The sequence below is a fragment of the Morchella sextelata genome (genome assembly GCF_020137385.1).
Source record: "Morchella sextelata strain SCLS chromosome Unknown scls_5, whole genome shotgun sequence".
NCBI classification, from domain to species: Eukaryota; Fungi; Ascomycota; class Pezizomycetes; order Pezizales; family Morchellaceae; genus Morchella; species Morchella sextelata.
Genome location: NW_025408620.1, coordinates 1,985,671 through 2,012,504, shown reverse-complemented (window position 1 = coordinate 2,012,504; position 26,834 = coordinate 1,985,671). Strand labels below are relative to the sequence as shown.

At 46.7% G+C, this 26,834-nt stretch overlaps 7 protein-coding genes across 7 annotated transcripts; 5 read left to right on the top strand and 2 right to left on the bottom strand.

Annotated features, from left to right (window-relative positions):
* Window positions 1-656: 656 nt before the first annotated feature.
* H6S33_011081 (uncharacterized protein) lies at window positions 657-971 on the bottom strand (the record flags this gene model as incomplete). Its single annotated transcript, XM_044842471.1, has 1 exon — window positions 657-971. The coding sequence occupies one exon, from the start codon at window positions 969-971 to the stop codon at window positions 657-659; it is 315 nt and encodes a 104-aa protein (XP_044697011.1).
* A 734-nt stretch (window positions 972-1,705) lies between these two features.
* Window positions 1,706-3,691, top strand: H6S33_011080 (uncharacterized protein; the record flags this gene model as incomplete). The annotated part of the gene is made up of 12 exons (XM_044842470.1): window positions 1,706-1,782; window positions 2,060-2,084; window positions 2,157-2,174; window positions 2,313-2,361; window positions 2,417-2,429; window positions 2,512-2,582; window positions 2,641-2,803; window positions 2,866-2,925; window positions 3,163-3,181; window positions 3,246-3,287; window positions 3,564-3,593; window positions 3,659-3,691. 12 exons carry the CDS (start codon window positions 1,706-1,708, stop codon window positions 3,689-3,691), a joined length of 600 nt encoding a protein of 199 aa, XP_044697010.1.
* Window positions 3,692-5,648: 1,957 nt separating this feature from the next.
* Window positions 5,649-6,227, top strand: H6S33_011079 (uncharacterized protein; the record flags this gene model as incomplete). The annotated part of the gene is made up of 1 exon (XM_044842469.1): window positions 5,649-6,227. One exon carries the CDS (start codon window positions 5,649-5,651, stop codon window positions 6,225-6,227), a length of 579 nt encoding a protein of 192 aa, XP_044697009.1.
* Window positions 6,228-6,434: 207 nt separating this feature from the next.
* Window positions 6,435-7,658, top strand: H6S33_011078 (uncharacterized protein; the record flags this gene model as incomplete). The annotated part of the gene is made up of 1 exon (XM_044842468.1): window positions 6,435-7,658. One exon carries the CDS (start codon window positions 6,435-6,437, stop codon window positions 7,656-7,658), a length of 1,224 nt encoding a protein of 407 aa, XP_044697008.1.
* A 451-nt stretch (window positions 7,659-8,109) lies between these two features.
* On the top strand, window positions 8,110-11,625 carry H6S33_011077 (uncharacterized protein; the record flags this gene model as incomplete). The annotated part of the gene is made up of 1 exon (XM_044842466.1): window positions 8,110-11,625. The coding sequence occupies one exon, from the start codon at window positions 8,110-8,112 to the stop codon at window positions 11,623-11,625; it is 3,516 nt and encodes a 1,171-aa protein (XP_044697007.1).
* Window positions 11,626-15,520: 3,895 nt separating this feature from the next.
* On the bottom strand, window positions 15,521-15,907 carry H6S33_011076 (uncharacterized protein; the record flags this gene model as incomplete). Its single annotated transcript, XM_044842465.1, has 3 exons — window positions 15,521-15,533; window positions 15,600-15,778; window positions 15,851-15,907. 3 exons carry the CDS (start codon window positions 15,905-15,907, stop codon window positions 15,521-15,523), a joined length of 249 nt encoding a protein of 82 aa, XP_044697006.1.
* Window positions 15,908-24,822: 8,915 nt separating this feature from the next.
* H6S33_011075 (uncharacterized protein) lies at window positions 24,823-25,601 on the top strand (the record flags this gene model as incomplete). Its single annotated transcript, XM_044842464.1, has 5 exons — window positions 24,823-24,852; window positions 24,904-24,933; window positions 25,084-25,092; window positions 25,150-25,320; window positions 25,380-25,601. 5 exons carry the CDS (start codon window positions 24,823-24,825, stop codon window positions 25,599-25,601), a joined length of 462 nt encoding a protein of 153 aa, XP_044697005.1.
* Window positions 25,602-26,834: the final 1,233 nt, after the last annotated feature.

The following is a 26,834-nucleotide window of genomic DNA, read 5'->3' as shown; positions in this document are numbered from 1 at the left end:
TCGGGACTTTAAGGGGTTACAAAATGGATATTAGGCTGCACTCTTGGTTTATGGCTTTGGTCTAGAAACAGACAAGGGGCGTGCTGCTATTTTTTTGCATCTTCATATGGTCCCGATCTTGAAAGAGGTTTGGTGCTTGAAAGTTCAACAAAATGGAGAGTAGGCCGCTTTGTCTGTGTTCTGTCCCTTATACTTGGCTTGTGGGGTTGTGGGGAGCGTGCTTTTGTTTTGTACCGTTCAAAGATAACGACATCTCGCAGCAGAAGTCGGAGTTTTTAAGGGGTTACAAAATGGATAGTAGGCTGCCTTACCTGTCCCTTTCTTCCCTGCGATCTGTCCCTAGAGCTACAATTGGCGTGCTTCCGTTTTGTGGAAATCACAAGGGGCCAATTCCTTTAAGAGACTGGTCCGAGTTGTGCCCTCCACAAAATGGGTAGTAGGCCGGTTTGATTGTTCCTTCGTCCCTTCCAGTGAGGTTAAAGTGCAATGGGCGTGCTTCTAGTTTGTCAAAGGATAAGAATGATCCTAAGTCGCCTCGTTCTTGACCATTGACAAACTGGATAGTAGGTGGTTTTGCTTTACCACTTTAACTGCTTTGGTATATATGTCCCTCTCGGGTACAATTGGCGTGCGTCCGTTTCGTACCTTCTAAAAACTCAGTAATTCTCGTCGATGAATTTGGGCTGTAAGGAGGGTAAGAAATGGATGATAGGCTGTATTGTTTTGTTTCTTTGGTTCTTTGGGTTCAGTTGAGTTGCAATGGGCGTGCTTCTGTTTTGTATTTCTGCGGCTGCCACCTCTCCCTCAAAGGCGATGTTCCAGGTTCCAAAGAGATACAAACTGGAGAGTAGACGGTTTCGATTCTCACTTTGTTTAGCATATCTGGTCTGGCTTTTGGGGGTACAATTGGCGTGCTTCCGTTTCGTCTTCTCCAGTTGCTTCTGGCTTCCCTCGCGGAGCTTGAACTTCATGGAAGAGACGAAATGGATAGTAGGCAGTTTTGATTCTCACTCTGTTTACTATATGTGGGTCTTGGGGGTACAAATGGCGTGCTTCTGCTTCGCCTCTTGTCCGGATGCCATGGCGGAGCTTGAGCTTCACGGAAGAGACGAAATGGACAGCAGGCGGTTTTGTGTTCCTTTTTACGGCTATTGCATCCTCATACCTGCATGCGGTAGACGTGCTTCCGTTCTGTTGGTTTAAATCGTGCGCATTACGGCTCTGCCGGGCCGGGCTTATGAGTTGGACGAACAGAATGGAGAGTAGGTTGTTTCGCTAGGTTTTGATTTTGTTTCATCATATGAAGTCTACCCTATGATACAATATATCCGGTGTGTAGAGGTAAATGGTCCGTTTGAGAAGGGTAACGCAGACCAAAAACCAATAAAACCGAGAGGCTTTGTGGGTCCTGTTTACTCATACTACGGTGAAGATAACAAGAGACTTTATCAGCTAGTAGCAGTGTTTATTATCTTTTGAGGATTATCAATCAATGCATCTTTTGTATCATAAGTTGGTACATTGTCACTTATGTCAGATTCACAAACGTATGAAGTGCTTTGAACCTCGCGGGAGAGATAGCTATCGGAAGAAAATAATGACTACCTCTATCAGTAGTAATTGCCTCAAATGAAGGACACGAGTCCGCAGTAGAGCTCGAGCTGGCTCTACTGTGCTCTATAGACTGTTGAAAAGCATTCTCGAGATGCGACCCCTATTTTGCAACAATCGCCATCTAGGAAAAGGACCTCATTTACCAGATAGACGCCACGTCTTACAGAAGTAATGAACACCTAAACTCATACGCGTACGGTAGAGCCGGCTAGGAGGCGTTCGTGTGTTACCTTACTTCCCGTCACCACCGTACATTCACGCTTGTGTGATCATGATGTCCTCACACACCACATGCCGGAGTTAACACAAATCCTCTCGTCGATATTCCTTCCTTCCCAACAGAAATAAAATCACACCTTAACTTTCACTAATCATCTAGCTCACTCGCATTACACCTACCTATGCAGTTCAATACCCCCCAGCTCCGTTCCTAATAGTTAAGCAGTCACAGCCACCACATCTACACCAGCGTACGTACTCCTGTTTTATCTCGGCTGATTTGATGTTCTGAACATCCTAAAGATGAGGTCGGGGAGAAACAGTACAAGACAAGATGGAAAGTAGGCAGCGAGGGTCGATGGATGGTATCTGCTTAGGGAATGCGCGTGGGGCGTCTTTTGGGTTCAGGAAGCCTGAGGCCTGGATAATAAGGACCATCTATTCTTCAAGGTTTTGATATTTGATGACATGTGAGTCAGTTCCCCGAGGTAAACACGCATTTAACTCATCGATATGGCGTACACAATGGCGAGCAGACTTCCCTCTCCTACCTTCACTTCAGAACACTAACCAGCGGCCACAGAACTACAGTTCCAGTAATGTGCTTTCACTATGTCCCGGAGTGTGTTTTTTTCCGCTGTAAAAATGAACGATCAGGAATTATTTCAATCGAGACAGAATGAAGGGCAGACATCAGAACGGGATATGGATGTCGTCGTCTCTGTTCGCCGTATGGACAATAGTAGGAGGTTTGGGGTATCTACCATTCTTACACAGCTGATATACGTTAGGTTAACATTTGTTCAGCAGACTATATACAGTCGATATCTACTATGTTAGATGGGTGTAAAGCGGAGCACTGTGCTGAAGATAGGAAGATCGTCGCTGCTTTCACGGAAATTGTTCATACGTGTCCTGACATTAGTCACCCAGCAGCTTATTCTGATCCCCACCGAGTTATTGATAACTCGTAGGTTAAGAATTGAAACCTCCCTGTATCTTTACCGATTACGTGCTAACCCCTTCTTGAAGCGGTGTCCTTAATTCAGGACCAAACAAGGATCTAGCTATCCTTAGATACTTAGACAATAGGTGTCTTGTATACAAAATGATATGGCCTATCGGATCCGGTGGACCGGAGATGCGGCCTATGTGGCAAGTACCACGTCTGTGGATATAAATGGGAGTTGATATTAAAGGGAGTAAAAGAAAAAGCGCAATTGGGCATGGATGACCCCCCGCCAGGGGCGAAGCGGTGTACAACACTTGTAGAACGAGGCGGTAGAGGAAGGAGCGCTGAAACAGCGAGACCCGAATATCGGCTTATAGAAGATTCGTGGTCTGTAAGGTACCCTATGTTCTTGATCTATACAATTCAGTATCATTTATAACTATTCCAAATATCTATGCAGGTAGAATCTCTCCCCCTTTTAATAGTCGGAGATGAATGGAAGGTAAATATAACAGGTGTCTGTTCATCCCCGAGCATGACGAACCTCCTCCTAGTTCAGGTTCCCGGGCTTGTTCCCCCAGCAGAGTTGAGTCAAAGGAGTGTAGAAAGAACGACACAGATCTTGCAGTATCCAAGCTGTCTTTTTAAAATAAAAAGAGAGAAGGATCTTACAGTAACCGGTCGACAGTGGATATCTAACGCCTCACCCGCATGGAGGGCTGCATGACTAACGGGAGGGGCGAATGAGGTTCGTGATGTCGAAGGGAACGGCTTATAGTTAGCGGTTTCCATCACATTTTATGTGAAGGTGACTTCATGCGTATCTGAGGTGGATGGAGTTCGCTTGTTGACCTTTGTGTTGTGAGGTCACAGGATCTGTGTCATGAAACATCACTCGCTTCATAGACAATCACTCGCATAGCAACGACTAAGATTGACAGGGATCGTCAAGAGCCTCATCCCAACGTCAAGAGCCTCATCCCAACGTCAACTCCCGAACTCTATGTGAAAAGAGGCAACTGCTAACCACCTGTATTATTTATATACAAGGGGGAATTATCATGCGACACCCTTGAGAGCAGAGGAGGGATAGAAAATACAAATATAGTCAAGAACAGCAAAAATCAAAGGATTTTGAGGTAACAAAAACCGATAACCTTGTAAACGGAGCAACGCTTATGTGATAAGTTAGAGAGGGCATAAGCGATCAAACTCATATAAATACTTCGCCACACAAACAGTGAGTATTTGGGAGTATTGAGTACAAATTCTCTTTCAACGTTCTTCGTCTGGATCCGGAATCGTGCATCTCGGACAAGAGAGATATCCCATTCGCATAACCGAGGGAAAATAGAGGCCAGATCATTATAGTGAAACAACTGACACATTGTTCGGAAACTTCCTTATAACACTAGAAGAAACTCCGTTCGGGACATGTGGCTAGATAACATGGTTGGGTAGGACCTCCGAACGCCGGAAGCGATCAAAGCTAGGAATGAATTAACCAATCATAACGAAACGAAAGGACAGCATTCCCAATGCATGTTCCAATAAAATCAGGACAGATTACATCTCTATTTGCATTTGCTTTCTCAAAGTACCGTTCCGCCGGTGTGCGTAGATGACCGTGAGCGACAAAATAGTTTCGCAAGGAATCAAATATGGCAGATCATATATATTTTTAGTGTTCTACAATGATGAAAAATATTCTAGTTTCCTTAGCCAGGTTTTCCGCCGAAGCAGGCGGATTCACTATAGGCGACTATGATTACTGGATGCTCCTTCTCCTTTCTCGGAATCCTGTATCATTGTTATAGGAAATACGAACACTGCTCCTGAGTCAAGGAACAAGGATAATACGAGTGATGGGTTGTGATGCGAGTACGGTCGGGTAACGAGGGAACAAGCATAGAAAGGTACTGAGGGGTGTGGGGGCACCGGGTGCAACCACACTAGTATTAGGCTGTTGTGAGGGCACGCTTACTATTGGGTGTCTCACTCGGAACGGAATAGAAGCGGGGCTTACGGCTGCAGGCCGTTCTACTTAGGGAAGTAGCTCTGGGACAATAGTACGATACAGCTCGGTTACTGGCAATTGCAGGGTTCATGGTTACGTGTCGGAATTAGAATGGACGGCCGGGACTATACGGGGGCGCTTTTCTATTGGGGTTATCTTTGGGTTGATTGTCTTATTCTATTATCGTTATCTTATTAGTATTAGAAAGCGGGCCTTGGCATAAGTTCCAACATGTATAAATAGGGAAAGATTCCGCCTCGTCTTAGTGGCATCATCAGTCACTCAGCGAGCGGAATCCGGTTTACAATATTACAAGTTTAAAAGCTACAGAATTATCGCTTAGCATTGGCATTTCCCCAAACACTATATTGTACCTTATCCACTACGCTATTATTTTATCGATCGCATATTATCAACGTCCCGATAAGACAACTACTTGCTTAGACCAATACTTGAGAGTATTTTGTTTGTGGCGGATAGTCACCGTGCGCTCAAGTAAAAGAATAAGAAAGTAGTCTATTAGAAGGGCTCTTTGATACCGTATGCATCCCCGAGTAGCAACAGCAGCTATCAACAACTTTACTTGCACTACCTCTTTTGTCGTTCGCAGAGGCAGTGCCGAACACCTCTACTGCGGATACCTTGAGTACGCCGGGTTTTTTACCGAAGCAGGTACTACTTGCACGTTCGAAGAACACGACCCGGAGATCCTCAACTATCCCGAACTCTTCCCCATCAAAGTCACCCTCAGTCAGCAATCCTACGGATTAGCTCACTCCGTCCCTTGGTTCGTCGCTCAACCCTGGTGCAGAAGACAGCCACAACTCAGAATCGAGCAACTTAGCGATGTCAAGGGGTCATCGACAACAACAGGAGGAAGATTACAACATGGAGAGCTCGATCACTGTGAGAGATCGAGGTATAGTCGAGACCCAGGCGAGACAGCGCCACAGGAGGGATCTGGACATGCCGATCAGCGACCTCTTCAGATCGACTCAGCCGGCCGTATCCTATGGCCAACCCCGCTCCCGCAGGCAAGGGGACTATCGAGATTATTCCCCGTACAAAACGCCAATCAGTGAGAGATCTTCTATTCCGAGGCCCTCGGTCCCCAGGGTAACGGACGAAGACGAGGATACGGATATGGACGTAGAGGAATGCCGTATCGAGCACCCCTTTGGAGAAATCATCGGGCAGGAAATCGAACGGCGAGGAGCCCCAGTGGTTCAGCAGCTGAGTCGCGGACTTGGAGACCTCGCTGTGAGCGTCCAAGACCTGCCCGCAATCAGGGAAATTACTCGGCAGCACGCGGCGCAGCTTACCCAGCAGCACGAAGAGCAGAACAAACTCATCCGCGAATTGCAGATGAAGTTCAACCAGGACCAAGAAGAACGGGAGCGCCGAGATGGGTACATCCTCGCCTAAGTGCGGGCAGAGACAGCCGCAACCACTACGAACCTCGGCCAAGTCTTGGAACAGATCGCCAATACTACTAAGGCCCACCAACAGCGGCAGGAAGAGCAGGCCCAGCACATAACTATTCTGTCCGACTGGATTCAAAGACTGCCGAAAGAAGGCCCAGCCCAAGTCCCAGATGGCGTAGCAGCTACACTGGCACAATTGGAGAGGACCATGCAGCAGCAGGTATCCTTGGTAGATGGGTTCTCTGGAGCAAAGACGGCCTTAGAGGAAATGATGGAGCAGATGAAAGAAACAGCCCGTAAAGCGGCTGCGGAAAAACCACTGGCCCTAGAGACAGGTGGCGGCGGATCAGGCCCACCTCCAAAACCACCTCCCCAACAACCAGTCGCCCCTCCAGCCGGCTCCGAATCCAGTGAAGACCTCGAGGAACAAAGCCAACAAGGGCAGCAAGGAGGCCAAGGGGCACAAGGTGGAGGTAACGGGAATGGCAACAAGGGAGGTAATGCCCCGGAAGCACCCGGATCATCCCCATCGGATTCCTCAGATTCGGAAGGCGAACGCCGCAAGCGGCTGGAACGTAAGAAACGAAGACACGAAAGTAGGCGCCAACGAGAGCAAGAACCCTCGCACCCCCCTCGCGCCACCATAGGTGATGCACCCAAGAAAGCCAACATTCCCTTCTCCAGAAGAGCCGATCAAGATGTAAGACTCTGGATCGATCAGATGGAAATCCTAATTAGTCTCCAGAAGAAGGTCCAATGGGATAACGGCACTAAGATTATGTGGGCATCCCTCGAGTTTACCGGTAGTGCGGCGAATTTTTGGCGGAATTTTACGGAGAGGTTAGCTGTGGATAGCAGCATCGGAACCTGGGAACGGTTCAAGCAAGAACTCCGCACCCAATACGGCAACCGCACGAGTCAGGAACAGGCCAAGCAAAAAATGGATAAGCTCCGGCAAACTGGCCCAATCGACGACTACATCAATGAAATGCAGAACCTAGAATGGGACGCACGAGTTGGACCAGTTGTCATGAGATCCATGATTCTAATAGGAATAAACTCCTCGCTGGAACAACGGCTCTCCAATGCGATTGAGGAACCTGGGGATTTCGTGGACTGGTTAGCCTGGGTACGAAAAGTCGGACCCAAGGACCATGAGGTGAAGGCTCGGAAAGAAATCCTGCGAGGTAAAGACACTGTGAAACCTCGCGAGGAAAAAACGGAACGGCGGAAATCGCGCAACAATGCAAATCCTCGGAAAACTTTCCCCGCATTAGCCAACAACTCCAAAACCTCGGATGACTTAGGTGTTACCAAGGAAGAGAAGGAGAAATGGCAGAAGGAAGGAAAGTGTTTCCGTTGTGGTAGAGATAACCACTTTGTAAAGGATTGCGTGGCGACGAGCAAGGTCAGGTTAACGAACCTGAAGTGAAAAGAGTATCCTTCCGGGAGAAAGGACCACGGAAGGGAGGGTGATAAGAAACGAAAATTGGGGCCACAAAATGAGGCATTCAGGGCAAGGATTACGAATTTGGAGGACTAAATTCATTGGGTATCTCTATTTATGCGGTGTTTTATTATATGTTGTGTTATGGCTTTTCTATTCTGTTTTGGAAGAAAGACTTTTCTAAGGGATCGGGTTATGTTATGTTCTATCGGTTTTGTTATTTTGCGCAATTTAAATTCTCTCTACACATATTTCGAGAAGCGGGGTCACATTCCGAAAACGCCTGGCGTATAAGTGTTGTACTATGATTTGATCAACGCTCGAATTTTCTATATAAACTCCCTCGCCCCGCGCTCAGAACAAGAACTATCAACATCAACCCACTTATACCCAAGAACAATCCACCTTACCTTACACTTTCAAAAAACATACAAACATGTCTTCACACAACCAAGAAACCCGCCTTGAGATTGAGATCTCTTGGAACCACCCCGCAACTAGTACCCAACATACAGAAACAGTCAATGCACTCCTAGACAGCGGAACAGAGGACTGGGTTATGTCCTGGAACTGTGTCCATCGCCTCAAGATCCCGACTCAACCTCGACCCAAGCCCCTAATTATCAGACAGGCTGACGGTACCCCTATGCCTAACTCCGGCACTCACATCACCCAATCTCTTACCCTCCGCGTCGTCAACCATCTAGACAGAGACATCGTCTGTGAGGTTGGCTCATTCGCAGGAGAAGACCTCGTCATACCACATCGATGGCTCAAGGAGCATCAACCTACCATACATTGGGGTCAGAACAAGGTCACCTTCGACAACATTAATTGTCAAGTGAAGGGATGCTTCAGGACCATGTATGATATATACGAAGAAGACCCAGAAGAGCGGGTCATCAGGCTGTTGAGGTCGTCACCCGAGACACAGATGATGATCGAGCAACACCCCTTCTGGGCAAGGGCATTGGTAGGCGAGGCTCTCGCTAGTGCTATACCGATGGAGTACCAGGACTTCGTCGATGTCTTCTCTAAGGAGGGAGCCGATCGACTACCTGATCACTCTGAATGGGACCATACTATTCCCCTTATGGAAGGAAAGCAGCCTCCATGGGGACCGATCTATACGCTCTCCCCAGTGGAACAAAAGGCACTCCGGGAGTACTTGGACGAAATGCTAGCCTCTGGCAAAATAGTCCCCTCCACCAGCCCGGCAGCAGCACCGATCCTGTTCTTGAAGAAAGCCAATGGAAAACTGAGGTTATGCGTAGACTTTCGTGGCTTAAATGCTATCACGGTCAAGAATCGCTACCCCCTTCCACTCATGACAGAGTTGGCCGATTCGACGAAAGGAGCAGAGTTCTTCACCAAGATAGACCTGAAAAATGGCTATAACTTGATTAGGATTGCTGCTGGCGAGGAATGGAAAACAGCTTTTAGAACGAAGTACGGCCACTTCGAATATAGGGTAATGCCTTTTGGCTTAACCAATGTACCGGCGTCGTTCCAGGTCATGGTCAATACCATATTCAAGGATCTTCTAGATCAAGGCGTAGTAGTCTACTTGGATGATATTCTAATATATTCAAAGACTAAGGAAGAGCATACGGCTCTTGTGAGGAAGATATTGGGGCGACTGCAACAAAACCATCTATACGGGAACCTCGAGAAAACGGAATGGTACAAACAGGAGGTAGAATTCCTGGGATTTGTACTATCGGGGAAAGGGAACCAGGTCTCGCCTAAGAAGGTGAAGGCAATCACTGAATGGTTACCACCCACCAAGGTCAAGGAACTTCAATGTTTCCTCGGATTCGCCAACTTCCTACGACGGTTCATCTACAGGTACTCCGAAGTTTGCCGACCAATGACCGATCTCTTGAAGAAAGGTTCCGTATGGCGATGGAGCAGTGAACAGCAAAGCGCTTTCGACGAGCTCAAGGAGAAATTTACGTCTGCCCCAATACTACGACACTATGACGAACACCGTGAAGCGATCATAGAAACTGACGCGAGCGACTGGGCTGAGGCTGCAGTACTCTCTCAGGTGTTCGAGGACGGTATTCTACACCCGGTAGCTTACCACTCTCGCAAGTTCAACGAGGCAGAGGTAAACTACGAGATCTATGACAAGGAGATGCTCGCTATAGTTTCTGCTCTCTTGACTTGGAGACATTGGCTGGAAGGAACGGACATTCCTATCCAGATACATTCGGATCATCAGAACCTACAGTACTTCACAACGACCAAGAAGTTGTCGAGAAGACAAGCCAGATGGGCCGAAAAGATAGCACCTTTTCGCTTCAGGATTCATTACCGACCAGGCGAAAAGAATGGCAAGCCAGACGCACTTACAAGGCGCCCAGAGTTCGCTATGGAAGGGGGAGTAATGCGTGAACAACCCGTAAAACAGTTGCTCAGCGCAGAACAATTTGTCAGAAAATCACGGACCAGTGTAGAAACTGGCCCTGAAATCATTGGCAACCCCGAAGAAGGATGGACTCCGTTGGATCAGTGGTACGACATACCAGGTACTGAACTGCCTCAGCCACTACAAGACTGGTATGAACAGGACAGACAATGGGTTCGGAGAGTGTTCCGGGATGAACCTCTCCCTGACGCAAACCTTGAAGTCTTCGGGACAGAGGAAGCTGATGCCGTAATAACGGAGCTTGCCACTGAATGGACCCCGGGATCGAATGAGGCCACCCACGACGGTGGTTGGGTAGTGCCAGGATACGCGGTCAGACAAGTCATCGAGGATCATCATGACAGACCCGTAGCGGGGCATCTAGGAAGGGATAAAACCCTTGAGTTGGTCGATAGGAACTACTGGTGGCCAGGAATGTCCACGGATGTAGCCAACTTCGTCAAGACTTGCGACGTGTGCCAGAGAGCCAAGCAACGTCGGAGACACTTGTCACTCCCTCAACCCCTAGAGTTAGCCACCACACCTTGGACTGATATCTCAATGGATTTCGTAGTAGACATGCCAAAGGAGAAATCAGGATTCCGTAACGTATTGGTAGTCGTGGACCGTTTTACGAAAATGGCTCACTTCATTCCAATGATGGGAATCAACGCGGAACAGACCACCAACGCCTTTGTCAAAGACATTTGGCGCTTTCACGGACTTCCTAGGAGTATTGTCTCTGACAGGGGAACACAGGTCGTATCGGCATTCTGGGCTGCGGTCACAGAACGACTAGGGATTCGTAGAAGACTCTCGACCTCGTTCCACCCACAGACGGATGGACAAACAGAAAAGACCAACCAGCACCTCGAGTCCTACATCCGGGCCTATACCGCCGGAACAGGAAAGAAATGGAAGGACCTACTACCGATTTGCGAGTATGCATATAATAATGCGAAACACTCGTCGACAGGACAATCGCCGTTCTACTGTAACTATGGTTTCCACCCACGAACAGATTGGCCAACGGATGCGAAAATCGGACAGCTGGATACCAAAGGAAGTACCTACCTGGAAGACCTTCTCCTAGCTCATGAGTCAGCGAGAGACACGCTGCAGAAGACCTTTGACAGGATGGCATCAAGGCCAGGACCAGCAGTTCAGCGGTTCACAATCGGTCAAAAGGTTTTACTGGATACTCGGAACCTCGGCGGTTACAATAAATGGTCGGACAAGTTTACTGGCCCCTTCGAGGTCGCCGCGGCTGTAGGAAATAGGGCTTATAGATTGAATCTTCCGGTAGAATGGAAGGTTCATGACGTATTCCACGAGATGTTGCTGAGACCTTATCGAGAGGATCCCAACCCGGGCAGGCAACAGAACACACGAAAACGACTCGCAACACCCGAACCCCAAGAGGCACTCTTAGATGAGAACTTCAAACCGGTCACCAACACTCGGCCCCATACGCGGAGTCAAAGGTCAGTCATCGACTCGAGTCGGCCTCCGAAACGACAACGGACTAGGGAAGACTAGCTCGATACCTTTCCTACTCTATGACTTTTCCCACAGGGTTTTTATCATAGAGAGGTTTTAACGGTCGAGGGCGACGTCTAGGAAGGGGGAGTAGTGTTATAGGAAATACGAACACTGCTCCTGAGTCAAGGAACAAGGATAATACGAGTGATGGGTTGTGATGCGAGTACGGTCGGGTAACGAGGGAACAAGCATAGAAAGGTACTGAGGGGTGTGGGGGCACCGGGTGCAACCACACTAGTATTAGGCTGTTGTGAGGGCACGCTTACTATTGGGTGTCTCACTCGGAACGGAATAGAAGCGGGGCTTACGGCTGCAGGCCGTTCTACTTAGGGAAGTAGCTCTGGGACAATAGTACGATACAGCTCGGTTACTGGCAATTGCAGGGTTCATGGTTACGTGTCGGAATTAGAATGGACGGCCGGGACTATACGGGGGCGCTTTTCTATTGGGGTTATCTTTGGGTTGATTGTCTTATTCTATTATCGTTATCTTATTAGTATTAGAAAGCGGGCCTTGGCATAAGTTCCAACATGTATAAATAGGGAAGGATTCCGCCTCGTCTTAGTGGCATCATCAGTCACTCAGCGAGCGGAATCCGGTTTACAATATTACAAGTTTAAAAGCTACAGAATTATCGCTTAGCATTGGCATTTCCCCAAACAATCATATCTCCATAGGGGTGATTAAGTTTGTTACTGTGTTTATTATCATGAGAGTCTCCCTTCTGTTTCATGAATTAGGATATGAATTGTGTTAAGTGAAAAGCAGATAAGCAAGTGTGATTGGGTTACTCTTAAACCGGCCTGGAGCTTGAGCGGTTAATTAGGTTCGCCATTTCTGGCACGAGACCGGAGATTCGACCAGCTGTACGTCTCGTTGTGCTGGATATATGTTTGCGGCACTCTTTATTCTTTGCCGTCGATCGATATTTCTGGCAGCCCAGAAAGGTTTCCGACTTTGTTGTGGGCATTGTAAAGACAGGACTCTAAGTGCTTTTCTTGTATTCATATGGCGTAGAGGTATTCTCACATTCAAATAACTGACGCGTTAACTATTTACATTTTATCGGGATGCATACAATTAATGAATAAAACAAAACAAAACAAAACAAAGCAAATTTATATCAGGCATTATAACTCGTCTTCCGAGTGATAGCCTGTGACCTGTAGTCGCTCCCGGTTCGGAAACTAAAAAGATAGATCTGGTCTGATAGAAAGCTGATACCCGAAGAGAATAAACGCAATGAGTGAATTCGGCCTACAGCAATGTGAGTCCGAGAAAGGAAGGGTGTTCATCCCGCTTACGGATATCATACGTATGGCGGTCTCGGGGGTGCCGCACAGCTACGGTACAGTTGTTTACGTATAAAGGAGTTACTTCATCCGTTCAAGAGGATGGTCATCCTCTTAGATGGATAATAAGGTCATGTTCTCACTCAATAGGCGAGTGTATCATGGTTTCCTTCTGCACTTGTAGATTTGTTACCTACTATCTCCAGCGCCTGGTATTCATCATTATTTCGTGGTAGGAAAGTTATCCACCGGTAAGGACAATCATCTCCGACCTGTGATGCTTCTAGTAGATTATTAGGCGAGGTAACATTCGACTCCAAAAACGTCGGATTTAGACGATTTGGAGGGTTAGTAATCGTGGGGAAAGGATAAAGATAAGGAAGGATATGCGACTGCACTGGTTGCGATCACTTAGCCATTTGGACTGGGTAATGTATGAACACAAGCAGACCTAGTATGCGGTCGATTCCGGGATTGATCAAGATACCATCCGCCGGGAAAGAATTATTATCTGCTTGTTGGGGTAATCAAAGGTATCGATTGCTCGGAGAAGAGCGTCACATCCTGCGAGCGACAACCACACGCATGTCTTAATAATTATCAGATAATGAACCGCAATAGAAGTAAAGAAACTGATGGTATAGGCGATAGCGGTTCGAATAGCAGATCAAGATTGTTTTAGTTCGCCACGCTTAGAACTCTATCTATTTAATTCAGTTAACTAACGCTCAATAGTTCTTGATGGCAATTTACCCCCATTAAAAAGTTTATATTCATTTAAACAGTTAGCCATCTCTCTGAACCGCTACCACTTCTTCGGCTATGCTTATAAAAGGGATCAAAAGCGCATTCCACAGGGATATCATGCTTTTGCGTCCAATTGGGATAGTCTATCTTCTCTTTTCAACCTGTAGTCTAGGATAGGATAATCTATATATTCTGTTGTTCGTCGGGCTTAAAGCCGTAGCTAGACAAGAACTTTAAAACATTGTTGTCATGTTCCGAGGGCGTCTCCAACCCTCAGTATAGTACCGAATACAAAGCCAACCAACAAAGAAAGGACAACCTACATCATCACCTGTTCATCTCATCAACGCCGAGCCACACAGAATGGCCGATGACATCGATGGTGAGGAACAGGTGTAGAGCACGTTTCCAAGCCCATATCCAAATATAAACCGAATTTGAAGGGAAAGAACAACCTACATCCCCAGCTGTTCATCGTCTCTGTGATGTCACTGTTATAATAACAGCCGATATAGGTGAAGATGAACAGCTGAAGTGTACGTTTCAAGCCCTCAGAACTGAAGACCAAGCTAATGTGTAATGAAGGGACAAGCTACACCCCCACCCGTTCATAACAGAAACAGGCGCAGAGCACGTCTCTGATATTGCATCTATCTGTGAGGACAACCTACTGCTGAAGTTGTTCTGGTTCAGACGATCGAGTCATGAGAGGCTGCCACCGAGCCCGAACAACTAAAGAGCACGTCTCCAACAGTGCACAAGGACAACCGAGCGTTCATCCTGTCGCTCGTGGGATTTCATTGTAGCCGGCATCAACACCCCGTGTCAAGAAGACGAGGGCACGATCCTATGCATGCCGCCATTGCGTAAGAAGACAGAAGATAATGGTTTCCTGCATGTCCTGGTTCGAAATCATTAGCTAAGCTCAGTACGCCGAGTAGCAAGTAAAGAGAAGGAGGTTAAGGAAACTGATACCTAGGACGTGAGGGTACGACCATTTTGAAGAGCGAAAGACAACCTACCGCCCATCTTGTCGATCGTTCAACCGATACCAACAGGAGTCGGAGAGAGAAATTGACAAGACAAGGGCACGTCTCCATACAGCCCACAGAAGGACAACCGGCAAAAGGAAGCAAGCAAAATTAAAACTAAAGCAACTTATTAGCTCAGATCACAATTACGAGAACAGGCATAAAAGAAGGATAGATAAACGCTCACCAATGCCCATAATACCAGATGAGAAGCAGAACAGCAAGCCAGGAGCCTGCCACTCATCTTGTTGATCCTCTGGGGTTAACTATGTTGAACAAAAAACTCGAGGGTCAACAAGATGAGGGCACGTCTATATAGTAGTGGTAGCCACAGCAGGACAGCTATGAAACCGGGTGTGTCCTAGATGGAATGCATTAGCCGCTTCGAACAGATACAAAATATGAACGGAAAGAAATTTAAGGGTGGCTTACTTGAAGTAAAAACAATAATGTCCTACGAAAGGTAAATAGACAACCTACCACCCATCCTGTCAATCTCCCAACCGATACCAACAGGAGTCTGGAAGCGAGATTGACAGGACAAGGGCACGTCTCCATACAGCCCACCGCAGGACAACTAGTAAAAAAAAGGAGATAAACTAAAGTAAAATATCAGCTCAGATCGCACATGGCAAAAATAAAAGGATAGATAAGCACTCACTAACGATCATACAGCCAGATGAGAAGCGGAAGCGCAGGCCAAGAACCTACCACTCATCTTGTTTATTCTCGAGATCGAACAGTTCACAGCACCTACAAACATGAGCACCAACAAGTGGAGGGCACGTCTCTATAGCAGTAGCCACAGCAGGCTATCTAAGATCAGTGATATGTCCTACATTTGATGTTTTAGCCAAAAAAGAGATGTGCAAAAAGGGTACATGTACAGAAAGCGACTTACTTATAAACCCAAAGACAAGGTCCAGTGAACGGCGGAGACAACCTACCGCCCATCTTGTTGAGGCCATAGAGAGTGATCAGTCGAAGAAACCAACACATCTCCAGCGGCCACAAGATAGGGGCATGTTTCGATGTCTGTCCTAAGGAAAGGGATAGAGGACTTAGCCTTTTGAGCATCTTCTATAGACTAATAGGTTAGCTGAGTTGAGTATATGTGGGGCTCTGATAAGAAAGAGATGGTGAAGAACATACATGTACATACTTCGATAAAAGACAGGTGGAGAAGATAGTGGACAACCTGCCACCCATCTTGTGAAGATTTCGCCAGCCGGCTTATATTCAAAACCTTTGCTGACGCCCACTCCACAAGACGGGGGGGCACGTTTCCATGACAACCCAGCTGGATCGAAGGCAGAAGACATAAGCCGCCATTCATGCTAAAATAATATAAATCAGGTGAGTTCAACATGTTCTAGACATAGACTGGGACAGCGAAAAATATACGTACCTGCAACAGAGAAGGAAACGAGGCAGCGGGCAACCTACCGCCCATCTTGTAAGTGGTCGATCTGGCAGTTGTCTGTAGAAGACCTTGACAAATAAACACTACAAGATGGGGGCACGTTTCCACGAATAGTGAAGCAGAAAGGTAACCTAAACTGCCCCAGTGCCTGGCCAACCTACTACCCAACCTGTCTCTGGCACTGACATTATCGTACCTTGAGGCAGGATTGTTATCCAGTGCTTCCAGACAGCTCAGGAGCACGTTTCCAGACACATAATTGAATATCAAAACTATGAAAAGAATTAGTAAAGAGAATTAAATGGTGGGAATGAGAGATAGTTACCAGTGAAGGGAGCGAAAGAGAATATAGGCTAACCTACGACCCAACCTGTGTACTCATGGTATATAACCGTTTGCTTGATCCTTTACACAAGTCGAGCGCACGTTGCAAGAAATATCTCTTTACAAGAATAAGCAGGAGATAAAAAATAATAAAAATGTCACTTGCCCAGAACATGATACATACCCTCGAAGGAGATGGACAACCGGCCAACCTACTGCCCAACATGTCTCCCCCTCCTGCCCATGGTGCGGGACCGACACGAAGGAGAAACATATCGGGAGCACGCTGCCTAATATATGAATCCAGCTGCGGAATGATTAGTAACAGGGAATCAATTGCCCAGAACATGAAATACATACCTGTCGAAGAAGAAGATGAACAACAGGCCAACCTACTGCCCAACATGTCTTTTCTTTCTGGCAGTATGCTACACTGAGAGAAAAAAGAGACATGTCGAGAGCAAGCTGCCTCAAGCAAAGAAACACATGTGCCTGGCCAGCCTACTACCCAACCTGTACGCCGCAGCATTACTGATAATTATCCGTAACGCAGCCGCCTACAGGTCGGGAGCACGTTGCCAAAGACATATTATTTCTACCCCCTACAAAAGAATTTTAAGACGAATTAGTAAATAGAATAAATTGGCAGGAACTATCAGGAGATACATACAAATTGGAGTAGAGGAGGGTGGGCTTCGGCCAACCTACTGCCCAACTTGTTCTCCAGCAACCTCTCCCCAAAGAGAGCCCCCGGAAAACAAGTCGAGAGCATGTTGCCTATTGATGGGGGAAAGCAAAAAACACAAGTGTTCGGCCAACCTACGGCCAGACCTATTATAGGGTCAAAGACGTGAGAGTAAGAGCGTTGGTTGCAAGCCTATAACAGGTCGAGACCACGGTGCGAGATACCTGTGGGTTATAAATAATTGCTAAAGAAAAATATGAAAATAATCTTGATGAGGGAGGATGAAACTTACCAATAAAATAAAAGAAAGATAGAGGGATGGAGTGATAAGATAAATTGGTGGTCGGTGGTTGGTGTTGTGTGCGTGGGAGGGAAAAAAAATGGAAAAAGAGAAGAGAAGTCTACTGAACGACTGAGATTTTTCGTGTGGCTTTGAAGGAGATGTGCCAAGCCCGCGCGGTAACGGGTCTTAAATACCAATTGTGTCTAGCCGCGGCAGCGGTGGCAGTGGTGACGAGTGCGTGGCCTTATCCGTTCTACGGGGCACATTGGGCTATCGTGGTTGTAGCCCGGCAGAGAGGAAAGGGGACGTGCGTAAGTGGCGGACGCGGAAAAAGAAAAATGTGTCAGTTGCAACTTATTCCTCGTAACGGTAGATAGATTTTCCGCTTTCTTACAAAACAACGTGTGGTAAGATGCGGTTACCTCCGGCCTTCACATCCGGACAGTGGCCTCTGCCTCCCGTGGTCCACAGAGAACACGTTTCCTCCATCAGCCCGACCAACGCTTATTCGTCCCACAATTATGCGCTCTGGCACCAAAATCCCTTCCCCTTCTTTCCCATCCCGCGTCCCTCTTCGCCGTTCCACTCACTTCCAACACCAACCCTAGCCCTAGCAGCCTACCCACCGCACTTTTCTCCAGAGCTTCACTCTCTTAGTTGGGTACGCTGTCGCAATCTACGGCTCGCACCACGCTTGAGTTATTTGTAGTTCATCAGCATATCGAAAGATCTCTGTGTGGTGACTGCCGCTTCGGATGTAATTCGGGAATCTCAGACACAGGAGGGGAATGCCAAGTGTGGTCCCCGAGGTGTTCGCGGTGGAGACATCCCCTCACTCTTGAAAAGGGAAGCAATGGGGTGAGGTGTTTCTTGGGGTTTCGATACGCATAACTGTAGGTATACATTGCTCACTCCTGTGATAGATTCTCCATGATACGTCCGGTTGTCTCGGGGGAGTTGTGGGGTAGGAAAATACAGGCGCTTGAGAGGACTACATAGAAACCTCACCCGGCGTATCTGGTGTTCAGAAAACCACCGCATATATCCCCTCCAGGTTCTTGAACTGTATTGCCTTCGCAACATGAACGAGTGATATTTCGTGATCTCACATCCATTCACCCGCACCTTCCCCATGTTTAGCCCCGAGCTGATCACCGCAATCAAGCTTCCCCGACATCGAAAGATGTTACATCTAGCGATATGGACTAGAAGAAGAAAAGAATCTGGAGTGACAAAAGACTTATGTGATGAGTATCATCCCTCAAGAGCGTCGCTACCATGTTGGGCATTCTCATCACTGCTTCCATCCCGGGTTGAACCGGCGATGTCATGCAACGTAGTTGAGGCTATTACCCCTCGACCACGCCACGATGTAATAAATGGGGCTCAGGTGCTATAAAAACATCTGGAGAGATGAGGGTGTAGGTGAATGATGGTCTGGCATAGGAGGCACATACCCGCAGGGATCCGTAAGTGACAGAAAGGCTCTACGGTGTGCGGAAAGGTCTACCTTGGCCACAGGGATATCCTATATTTAATCCTACAGAGTTGGACGGTGTACTGACTACGTCGTCACCACCGGCGGTGGGACATCATCGGAGAAGGAAGACAGATCACCAGGTTTCGCCGGAGGTGAGCACTGCGTATCAGTCTGCTGGAGAATATAAAGTTCTACGGCAAGGAGGGCAAAACTAGAACACCCACAAATACTTCTGTTCTACGCACTGGGTCGGCTATGCCAAACGGGTGTGGGCGATTGAATAAACAGGAGAATATAAGGGGATAACCGGATGTAACACAGTCACTTCTGCATAACCTTAGCATGGCGTACGAGGTTGTGTAGAGTTGAGAAACGATTTTATCACCGGCGGTGTTTACTCGACAAGCTTATTATTACATCTTATCCTTTTTGTTTTGTAGCGCGGAGAAAGAAGGGGGGGGAATGAGCCTGCGGCGGCGCAGACTACGGTCTTTCGCTTTTCATACGTGCATTATATAGAAGGAAGCAACACTTTTGCAATTCGATATGGGTACTTCACTGAGCTCTCTCAATTCCATGGGAGCAGAAGCTGCTGTCGCTGGCCATGGGCTTAGTAGCATCAAACGAAACGCGCGTGGGAGGTACACCGGGAAAGGATAAAAGGAGGATTTGTGAGTGCGTAGATTATTCTTCCTCGTATTTCCTTGTCGTTTGTAGTGTCAGAAAAAATAAGGACACTGTTGCCCCCTGCTGCGCCGTAAAACCCCGCTCTCAAACAAAAGGCGAAACCGACCACACATTCTACCTCCCATCCTCTCCGAATACCGGTTCTTGAAAGTGCAAGAAGAAGCGACAAGAGTCGTATATAGGACAGAATAGGAGCGTGATTCTGAGCGAACAATGCTTCGAAGAAAGATAGGAAAGTATCGTGTTCTTCCGTAAAGAGAGCCTGTGGCGTAACTGCAGCGGGTGTGTGTTTTGGTAGGAGCAGAGGGAGCAAATGAGAAGCCCCAGGGCTTTTTTTATCATTTTCCATCTAAGGAACGAAGGTTAGAATACCTATGAATTCAGGATCATCATGGAAAGGAAAAATCATACCCGAATACCTATGGAGGCTACTATAGCGAGAAACAACATACTGCTCGACCAACCTACATCACCGCTTGTAGAAAATCGTGGAGAACGCTACGCATTTACCACCCCTTTTCTACTAGTGATGAGCACGTTGATTTGAGTGAAGCGTTCAGGCAAATGGTATGAGTACGCAGGCGAGAAATCTGTCAGAGAAAGAGGGAAGCAGTGTTACACTCGCTGTGTGTGTTGTACATGTGGGGTGAGAGAGGGCTAGCCCTAGCGCAGATAGTGTCCCTGATGAAGCAGCAGCCGTTAAGAACGTGATTATTCCGTTTCTACTCGTCTATTCCAAATACAAGTAGGTAAAACATACCACATACGTATTAATATTTGCTCGTACTCCCCTCTCCACGGTCAGGCTTAGGGTTTAGTGAAATCATTTCAGATCATATGCTTTATAGTATACAGATAACCGACTGTGAGAGGTGGCATCATTTTCGCGCGATGGCTGTTGGCACTACCACAGTTCATTATCCACCTCAGGATTCTTCAAGATAAATTATTCGATAGACTACTAGTAAGTACCGCTGGGGGGCTCATCTCACTTCACAGGCTATGTGCTCAATAGCTCATTTGCGCCTTGGATGGTGAGATGTATGTACGTACGGCAAGATATATATATTTCAATGTATCTCTGGGAGTGTTGTAATATATTATTTTCAAGTAGACTAAATTCAATTTTTCTTAGAGATTGCTATTCAATAATTTCAAATCGGGTGTTGTAGTTTGCACAGGAGTTGGACATTTTTATCTTTAGCGAAGTGTCCTGCATACATCTAGTCGAGGGCGAGGAGAAAGGTACACGAAATAATTAAATGTGGGACGTCGGAAGGACACCTCCTTTTCAGGACAGTTTGACATGTAGAGTGCGCTGTGTATAAGCGGAGGTACTCTAGATCTATGTTTATGGTGAGTGTCATCCTACTTCCCATATTATTCCTCAAATATTGTGTTGGCCGGAGGTGTCGGACATGACAAAGTTTTAAGTAAAAATACAAGAGCACGATAAATCGATACCAACAGTATCTCCGTAATATTAGGAATTAACTGGATCTGTATAACTGAGTAGAGATGGAACAAGGCCCGGAGGAGAAGGGAAGGTTATCCTGCTGCAGATGATGTTCGAGGCTTCTGACACAGTGCGAGCTATCTTCAGAACTTCGAACAATATCGGAGCACGATACCTTTTTGTTCGGGGGTAGGATAAAATAGGGTCATCCTGCTGCTGATCTCGTTTCCCTGTACAGACTAGTCTTATTAAAGGAACTATTCCACAAGGAAACGAGACCAGAGCACGATACCATTGGCCGAAATAAGTGAGGGGGGGAAAGCGCGATAAGCGGAGGAACTGATGATATAGGGATTGAGGTAGATATAAGGTCATCCTGCTGCTGATATCGTTACCCCGCACAAACCGATCCCGAAAGAGCCAGTACCGCCCAGAACAACGAGACCAGAGCACGATACCACAGACCAAAGTAAGAGGGGCATATGTATGTATTGAAAATAGAATGAGAAGGGAAGAGGAATATAGGGGCGGGATTAGACATAAAGTCACCCTAATGCTAATCTCGTGTCACGTGCTAGAAGTGGTTTCATCAATGAAATCCTTCTTCTTCTTCAAGTGAACGAGACCAGAGCACGATACTATTGACGTGCATAAACAAGAAGGGGGAGAAGGAGGTAAGGGTGGGAACGAAATGAGAGTGGAAGACTGACAGAGAAATTGTATTGAAGAAAGACTAGGGAAAAGGCGGATCACCCTGCTCCTGGTCTTGTTAAAGCGTCTTTCAACTGGCGCAGGAGAACAGATCGAAGAAGACTCTCTAGCAAGACCAGAGCACGATAGCATAGAGGTGAATGAGGAAGAGCGTCAGTGAATTGGGAAAAACATGGAAAGGAAATAAAAGTCAACAGAGGTTAAAGAAAAGGCAGATAATCCTGCTTCTGGTCTTGTCAAAGAAGCATCGCACTTGTTCCGAAGTGTCGGGTGCCGATTACACTTTGACAAGACCAGAGCACGATGCCATGGAAGTGTATGGGGAAAGTAGTAATAGGAGAGAGAAAACATAGGAGGATGTTAGATGAGAGATTTTTCAACCCAGAGAAGCTAAAAACTAGAGCTTATTTGCTTACCTAATAGGACAATAAGCGTTCAATTCTCTTAAGTGCATGCAAGATAGGAGAAATCTGACATGTACAGGTGACTGATACATCTTCGAGAGACTATGAAATTATTCATTAGCACCTTCTTCTAACAAGACTACGGGGCGGTCATGACCAGGAGTGACCTTTATCGGGCATCCAAGCCCAAGATGATCGTCAGGTTGATTGAGAGGAATTACTTACAATTTGGAGGAGCGGAAACTTCTGGAGATGCAAGGATAAAGGTTGGTAATGAAAGTGATGTGATTTGTGAAGTGAGGTGGGAAGAAAGAAAAAAGTGCGAGATAAAGAACACTTTTCGTGAGACCCGAGAATGGGCCGCGGGTGGATTGTGGGAACGCCAAGACTGCTCACTCTAAATAAGACAAGAGGCTACTTGTACTCTTCGAGGTTAGCTCCACAAAAAGATTCGCAAAAGCCAAAATGTCCTCAACGTCTCTCCGCAGCATACCCACGACCTCATCTTTCTTCTTTTCAACGTGCTCTCATCACCGGACCCCCGCGATTCCTCGACTACACCCAGAATTATATAGATATAATCTCTTACAGGCGGAAGAATGGCCAACTAAGCCTTCCACTCAACCCTCTCCAATGTCACACCATATTCGAACACGCTGTGTCCGGCCATTGCGCACCATCTTCCGCAACTTAACATGAGTACCAGGAGAACACGCAGCACTCGAGATGCTACAGTGGACAACTATTCCTTGCCGACCGGAGAAAGATCTTGTCTTCCATGTGGCTAAATCTAAAAATATATGCATGGGCCGCAGGTACACCGACACCCCCGGAGGAGGCCGAAAGCGCAGTAGGGAATGCGCTTGTCTGGTGAAGAGGTAAGCTTTTTTTTTTTTGTTTAACTCATTAATTGGTGAAGAGGTAAGCAAGGGTCTTGTTCTACAACTTTTTAGTGCAGCACATATACTTCATATCACGAACCGATTTTCCTCTTTCATCATCATACTAACTCCAAGATATCTCAGGTAGTGTAGGCATTTTGTCACCAAGCCGGGGATGCGAGCTGTCCGCCGACTACACCTACACCCTTCACATTAATACATGGAAACAAGCCTCTTCCTCTCCCGTAAACTGAGTATTCGCGCTTCGCCTCGTTATTTACCTCTCATAGACACTGAAACCCCCACCCGACCACGCCATATATTACAACTATTTATAGAAGGGATTACCGCAAACCGGCGATCATGACGAGTGAGGGACGGATAACTTGGTCTTGGGCTATAATCTGCAATTAAACTTTCAAATATTCATTTTCCTGAGTAGACCTTCATCAGCGCGCGATAGTCTCATATTCTTCATATCCTGCTCTGCACGGTATTCCACCTCCTCTAGAAGATGCCTTCATGCTTTTTGAGGGGTATGTACCGTTGGAGGTGGTCTGTTTGTGGCTAACAACTGATTATAAATTGATATGAAGGTTAGGGACAAGGGCAACTTTCGCACTGGTATTACTTTCATCCACCCGACTTGACAGTGGATCTTGGACTTGCGGTAGGAAGTTTGGTTTTGACAGCCTTCTCAGTAGCGCCGTGTCACACCATACACTGTGGCCACATAGCTTTCAATACACCCAAAAGTCCCCCTAGTGTCTGACCGCTGGGCGAGTGCGCTTCCGGATGTCAATCATACACTATCACTCGCTACGAAAATCGCCGCTGGGGGTATTTCCCATACATGGGAGTTAGTAGACAGATGGCCAAGGGGCGGTGGCAATCTTCAACAGAGCCCGTCCTTTATTTTCCCAATTTACGATGCTCATATGCGTACTTGAGAATCTTCTCCCAACGCCAACCCCCCCTCTCACTTCGGAATTTATCTAACTCGGACACATGTGATAGGATTTGCAGTTTGAATGGAGCACTCTCAAAGTATATAGAAATAACAGGATGAGCAAGGTTAACCTTAAATCCTCTGTAGGTCTGAAATCGCATATATCTAGATCTCTAATATCAAATCCGAATGTGATATATCTAGATCTCTGGTTGCTGTAACGATGTTAGGGCAGAAATCAAAGGCGTCTACGAAATACCTTCTTGTTTATCATAGTTAGTTTAGTATAAAGGCATTGCGGACGAGAGTACTCCTTCGCTCTCCCTCAATCATCGAATATTCGATATGCGATGGAGCATCGTAAAATATACACACTCTGATCCTTTATTTTCTGGACATCATGATTCTGTAATTTCGCCCGTCTGAAATACTTCTTCTCTAACAAGTTGATAGTTATTCAATATCCCTTCTACGCTTAAAAAATGTTGAGTACCTACGATAGAGAACACATATGCTTTTATTTCTTTACACGTTGCTACGAACACAAGACGAGTAATATTTCATGACCCAGACGTTCCGATCTCGGCCTACAGAAGGACCGTCGCCGACGTGGGAATGATTACTATGGGCAGGAAAACACTAAAGATACGTATCTTTGGGCTTGGGTAGCTGTGATTACTCAGCAATCCTCGTTCTGACCCTCTGGGCTGGGCACGGGGGTGCATGCCTGGACGGATAAAATAATACGAAAGTATCTCGGCCACTTTAGATAGAAGATCAAAGCACAATCAAGATAGAGAAATTGCAGTCTGCTAAGTAGGTCGGTGCGTATATCCCGAAAATGGTATGTGATCTCAACGAGAGCGAAGTGGTAAACTGCTCATCCTTTTTCCGTTGTTTCTTTAGCTAAAGTTTTAAAAAGAACACTACATACCCTGGGTGTCTGGATGTCGTCTGAATCTCAAGGTAACTTATCTCTTGAGTGAAGAAAGACCACATCTTCCGACGCAGGAGAGACCTCCGACGGGTTAGGTTTATTTTAAAGGTTTCTATATATAAAGAAAGGTACAAAAAGATAAGAGAAGTGTATGAGGTTTATAAGTTTCGTGAGGTATGAGTTTCTAATCAAGCTCATGTTTCGATGCCTGTTTTGACTCTTCAATCTCAGGTTTCTAAATATGCGGGGGAACAATGTCCGGAAACCGTTCTGTACCGTTCAAGACCCCAGATTCTGCACACCTCAACAAGGCGAACTATAACCAACAACATCCATCCTGAAGTCGAACACATCCCAGGCCCCCATAGCTACATCATGATGATACATTGTGCCAACATTGAGGTACTTGAGTTTTCTCCAGCGGGCAACCTACAACCCCTCTTCTCGCTCTCGAAGAATAGAAACGTGTCACAAGAACACTTATCCATTTGCGAGCGACAATAGAAGTGCACATTCCCACAAAGACCTCTCTACCAATAGTAGTGACCTTGCATAAAGGGCAACCTGCGCCCGATCTCGTCACAAAGACCAGCGTCATCCACGAGGGAAGTCCGGACCCCATGAGGAGAAAGGGGCACGTTCCCGGTAGTGCGACGTTAACCGACCAGCCATCGTCGGGCTAGTCGTATGTGAAAGATGCTTGTGCCGCATATCCCAAGTAGTGGACAACCTACAGCCAATCCTGTTCAAACCAGCGCAGGATCTGAGATCGAAACCCTAGCGCGAGTCTGAACAGGAAAGGTGCACGTTCGCACTACTCAGATTATCGACCGACTAGCCTTGAAGAGATGCTTCCTATTGGTAGGCAACCGACAACCGAGCTTGTAAAAGGTAATCAAGGTCGCAGAAAAAGAAACTTAATCCCCCTTACAAGAAAGGCGCACGTTCGCCATCCCCAAGGCAACTGAAGAACAAGGCTCGATCCATGCAGGTGACAACACACAACCCTCTTGATGAGTGTACAGTCTGTATCGAGTGACGAGTCCGTACGTACTATAGGTAGATTATATACTCAAGAAGAAGGCACACGGTTCGATTTCCTACTGTAGAATAGCGCCTGTACGGGACAACCTACAACCCTTCTTGTCCACCCTGTCAACGCAAGTGCTGTCATGATCAACAACTCCATATCTATTAACAATGAAGACAAGAAAGGTGCACGCCCCCACCGCCCCCACCGGAAACCAACCTCATAGGTAGAATAAGTAAAGGACAACCTACAACCCATCTTGTAGACAGAGTTCAAGCTGGTCAAAGACCAAGTCTAAATGTAAGTCTACAAGACAAGTGCACGTTTCTGGTACTTTGATGGAGGAGAGGAACTCTGGGGTGGGTTCGGATGGTGTTCGAGGGGGAAATTAGCGGTGTTACTGACGGAGGAGAACGGAAACTTACGATGTGTGTGCGGCGGATTTCAAGAGGCTCTTTCGTTGTGTGAAGAAAGAAATCATGGGGGAATGAAAATTGGAGCGGTCATTGAAAAAGAGTGAGAGGAGTTGGGATTGCTCGTTCTATCGTGGATAGTTAGCAAAAGAAATAAAGGAAGAGAAGTATTGGAAGAAGGAAAGTGGAGATAGGCAGAAGAGGGGAGAGACAGGACAGCGGCAGTGGGGCAGTCACAAAACTAGCTGGGTAACAGACACACAAATGGACACCGATGTGCTTGCTCGACAGCGGACATGTGTCCACATCAATTCAGAAGTTGACACGTTCGTCTCTATTTCGTGGCGACTAAAAAGGTAGGGCTTATGATGCCACGTTCTTCAACACACGGATGAGAAAGGCCAGAAAATGATTATACGAGTTGAGTATTGGTGCAATTAGCATTCACATTCGTAAATAAAAGCCATGCCGAA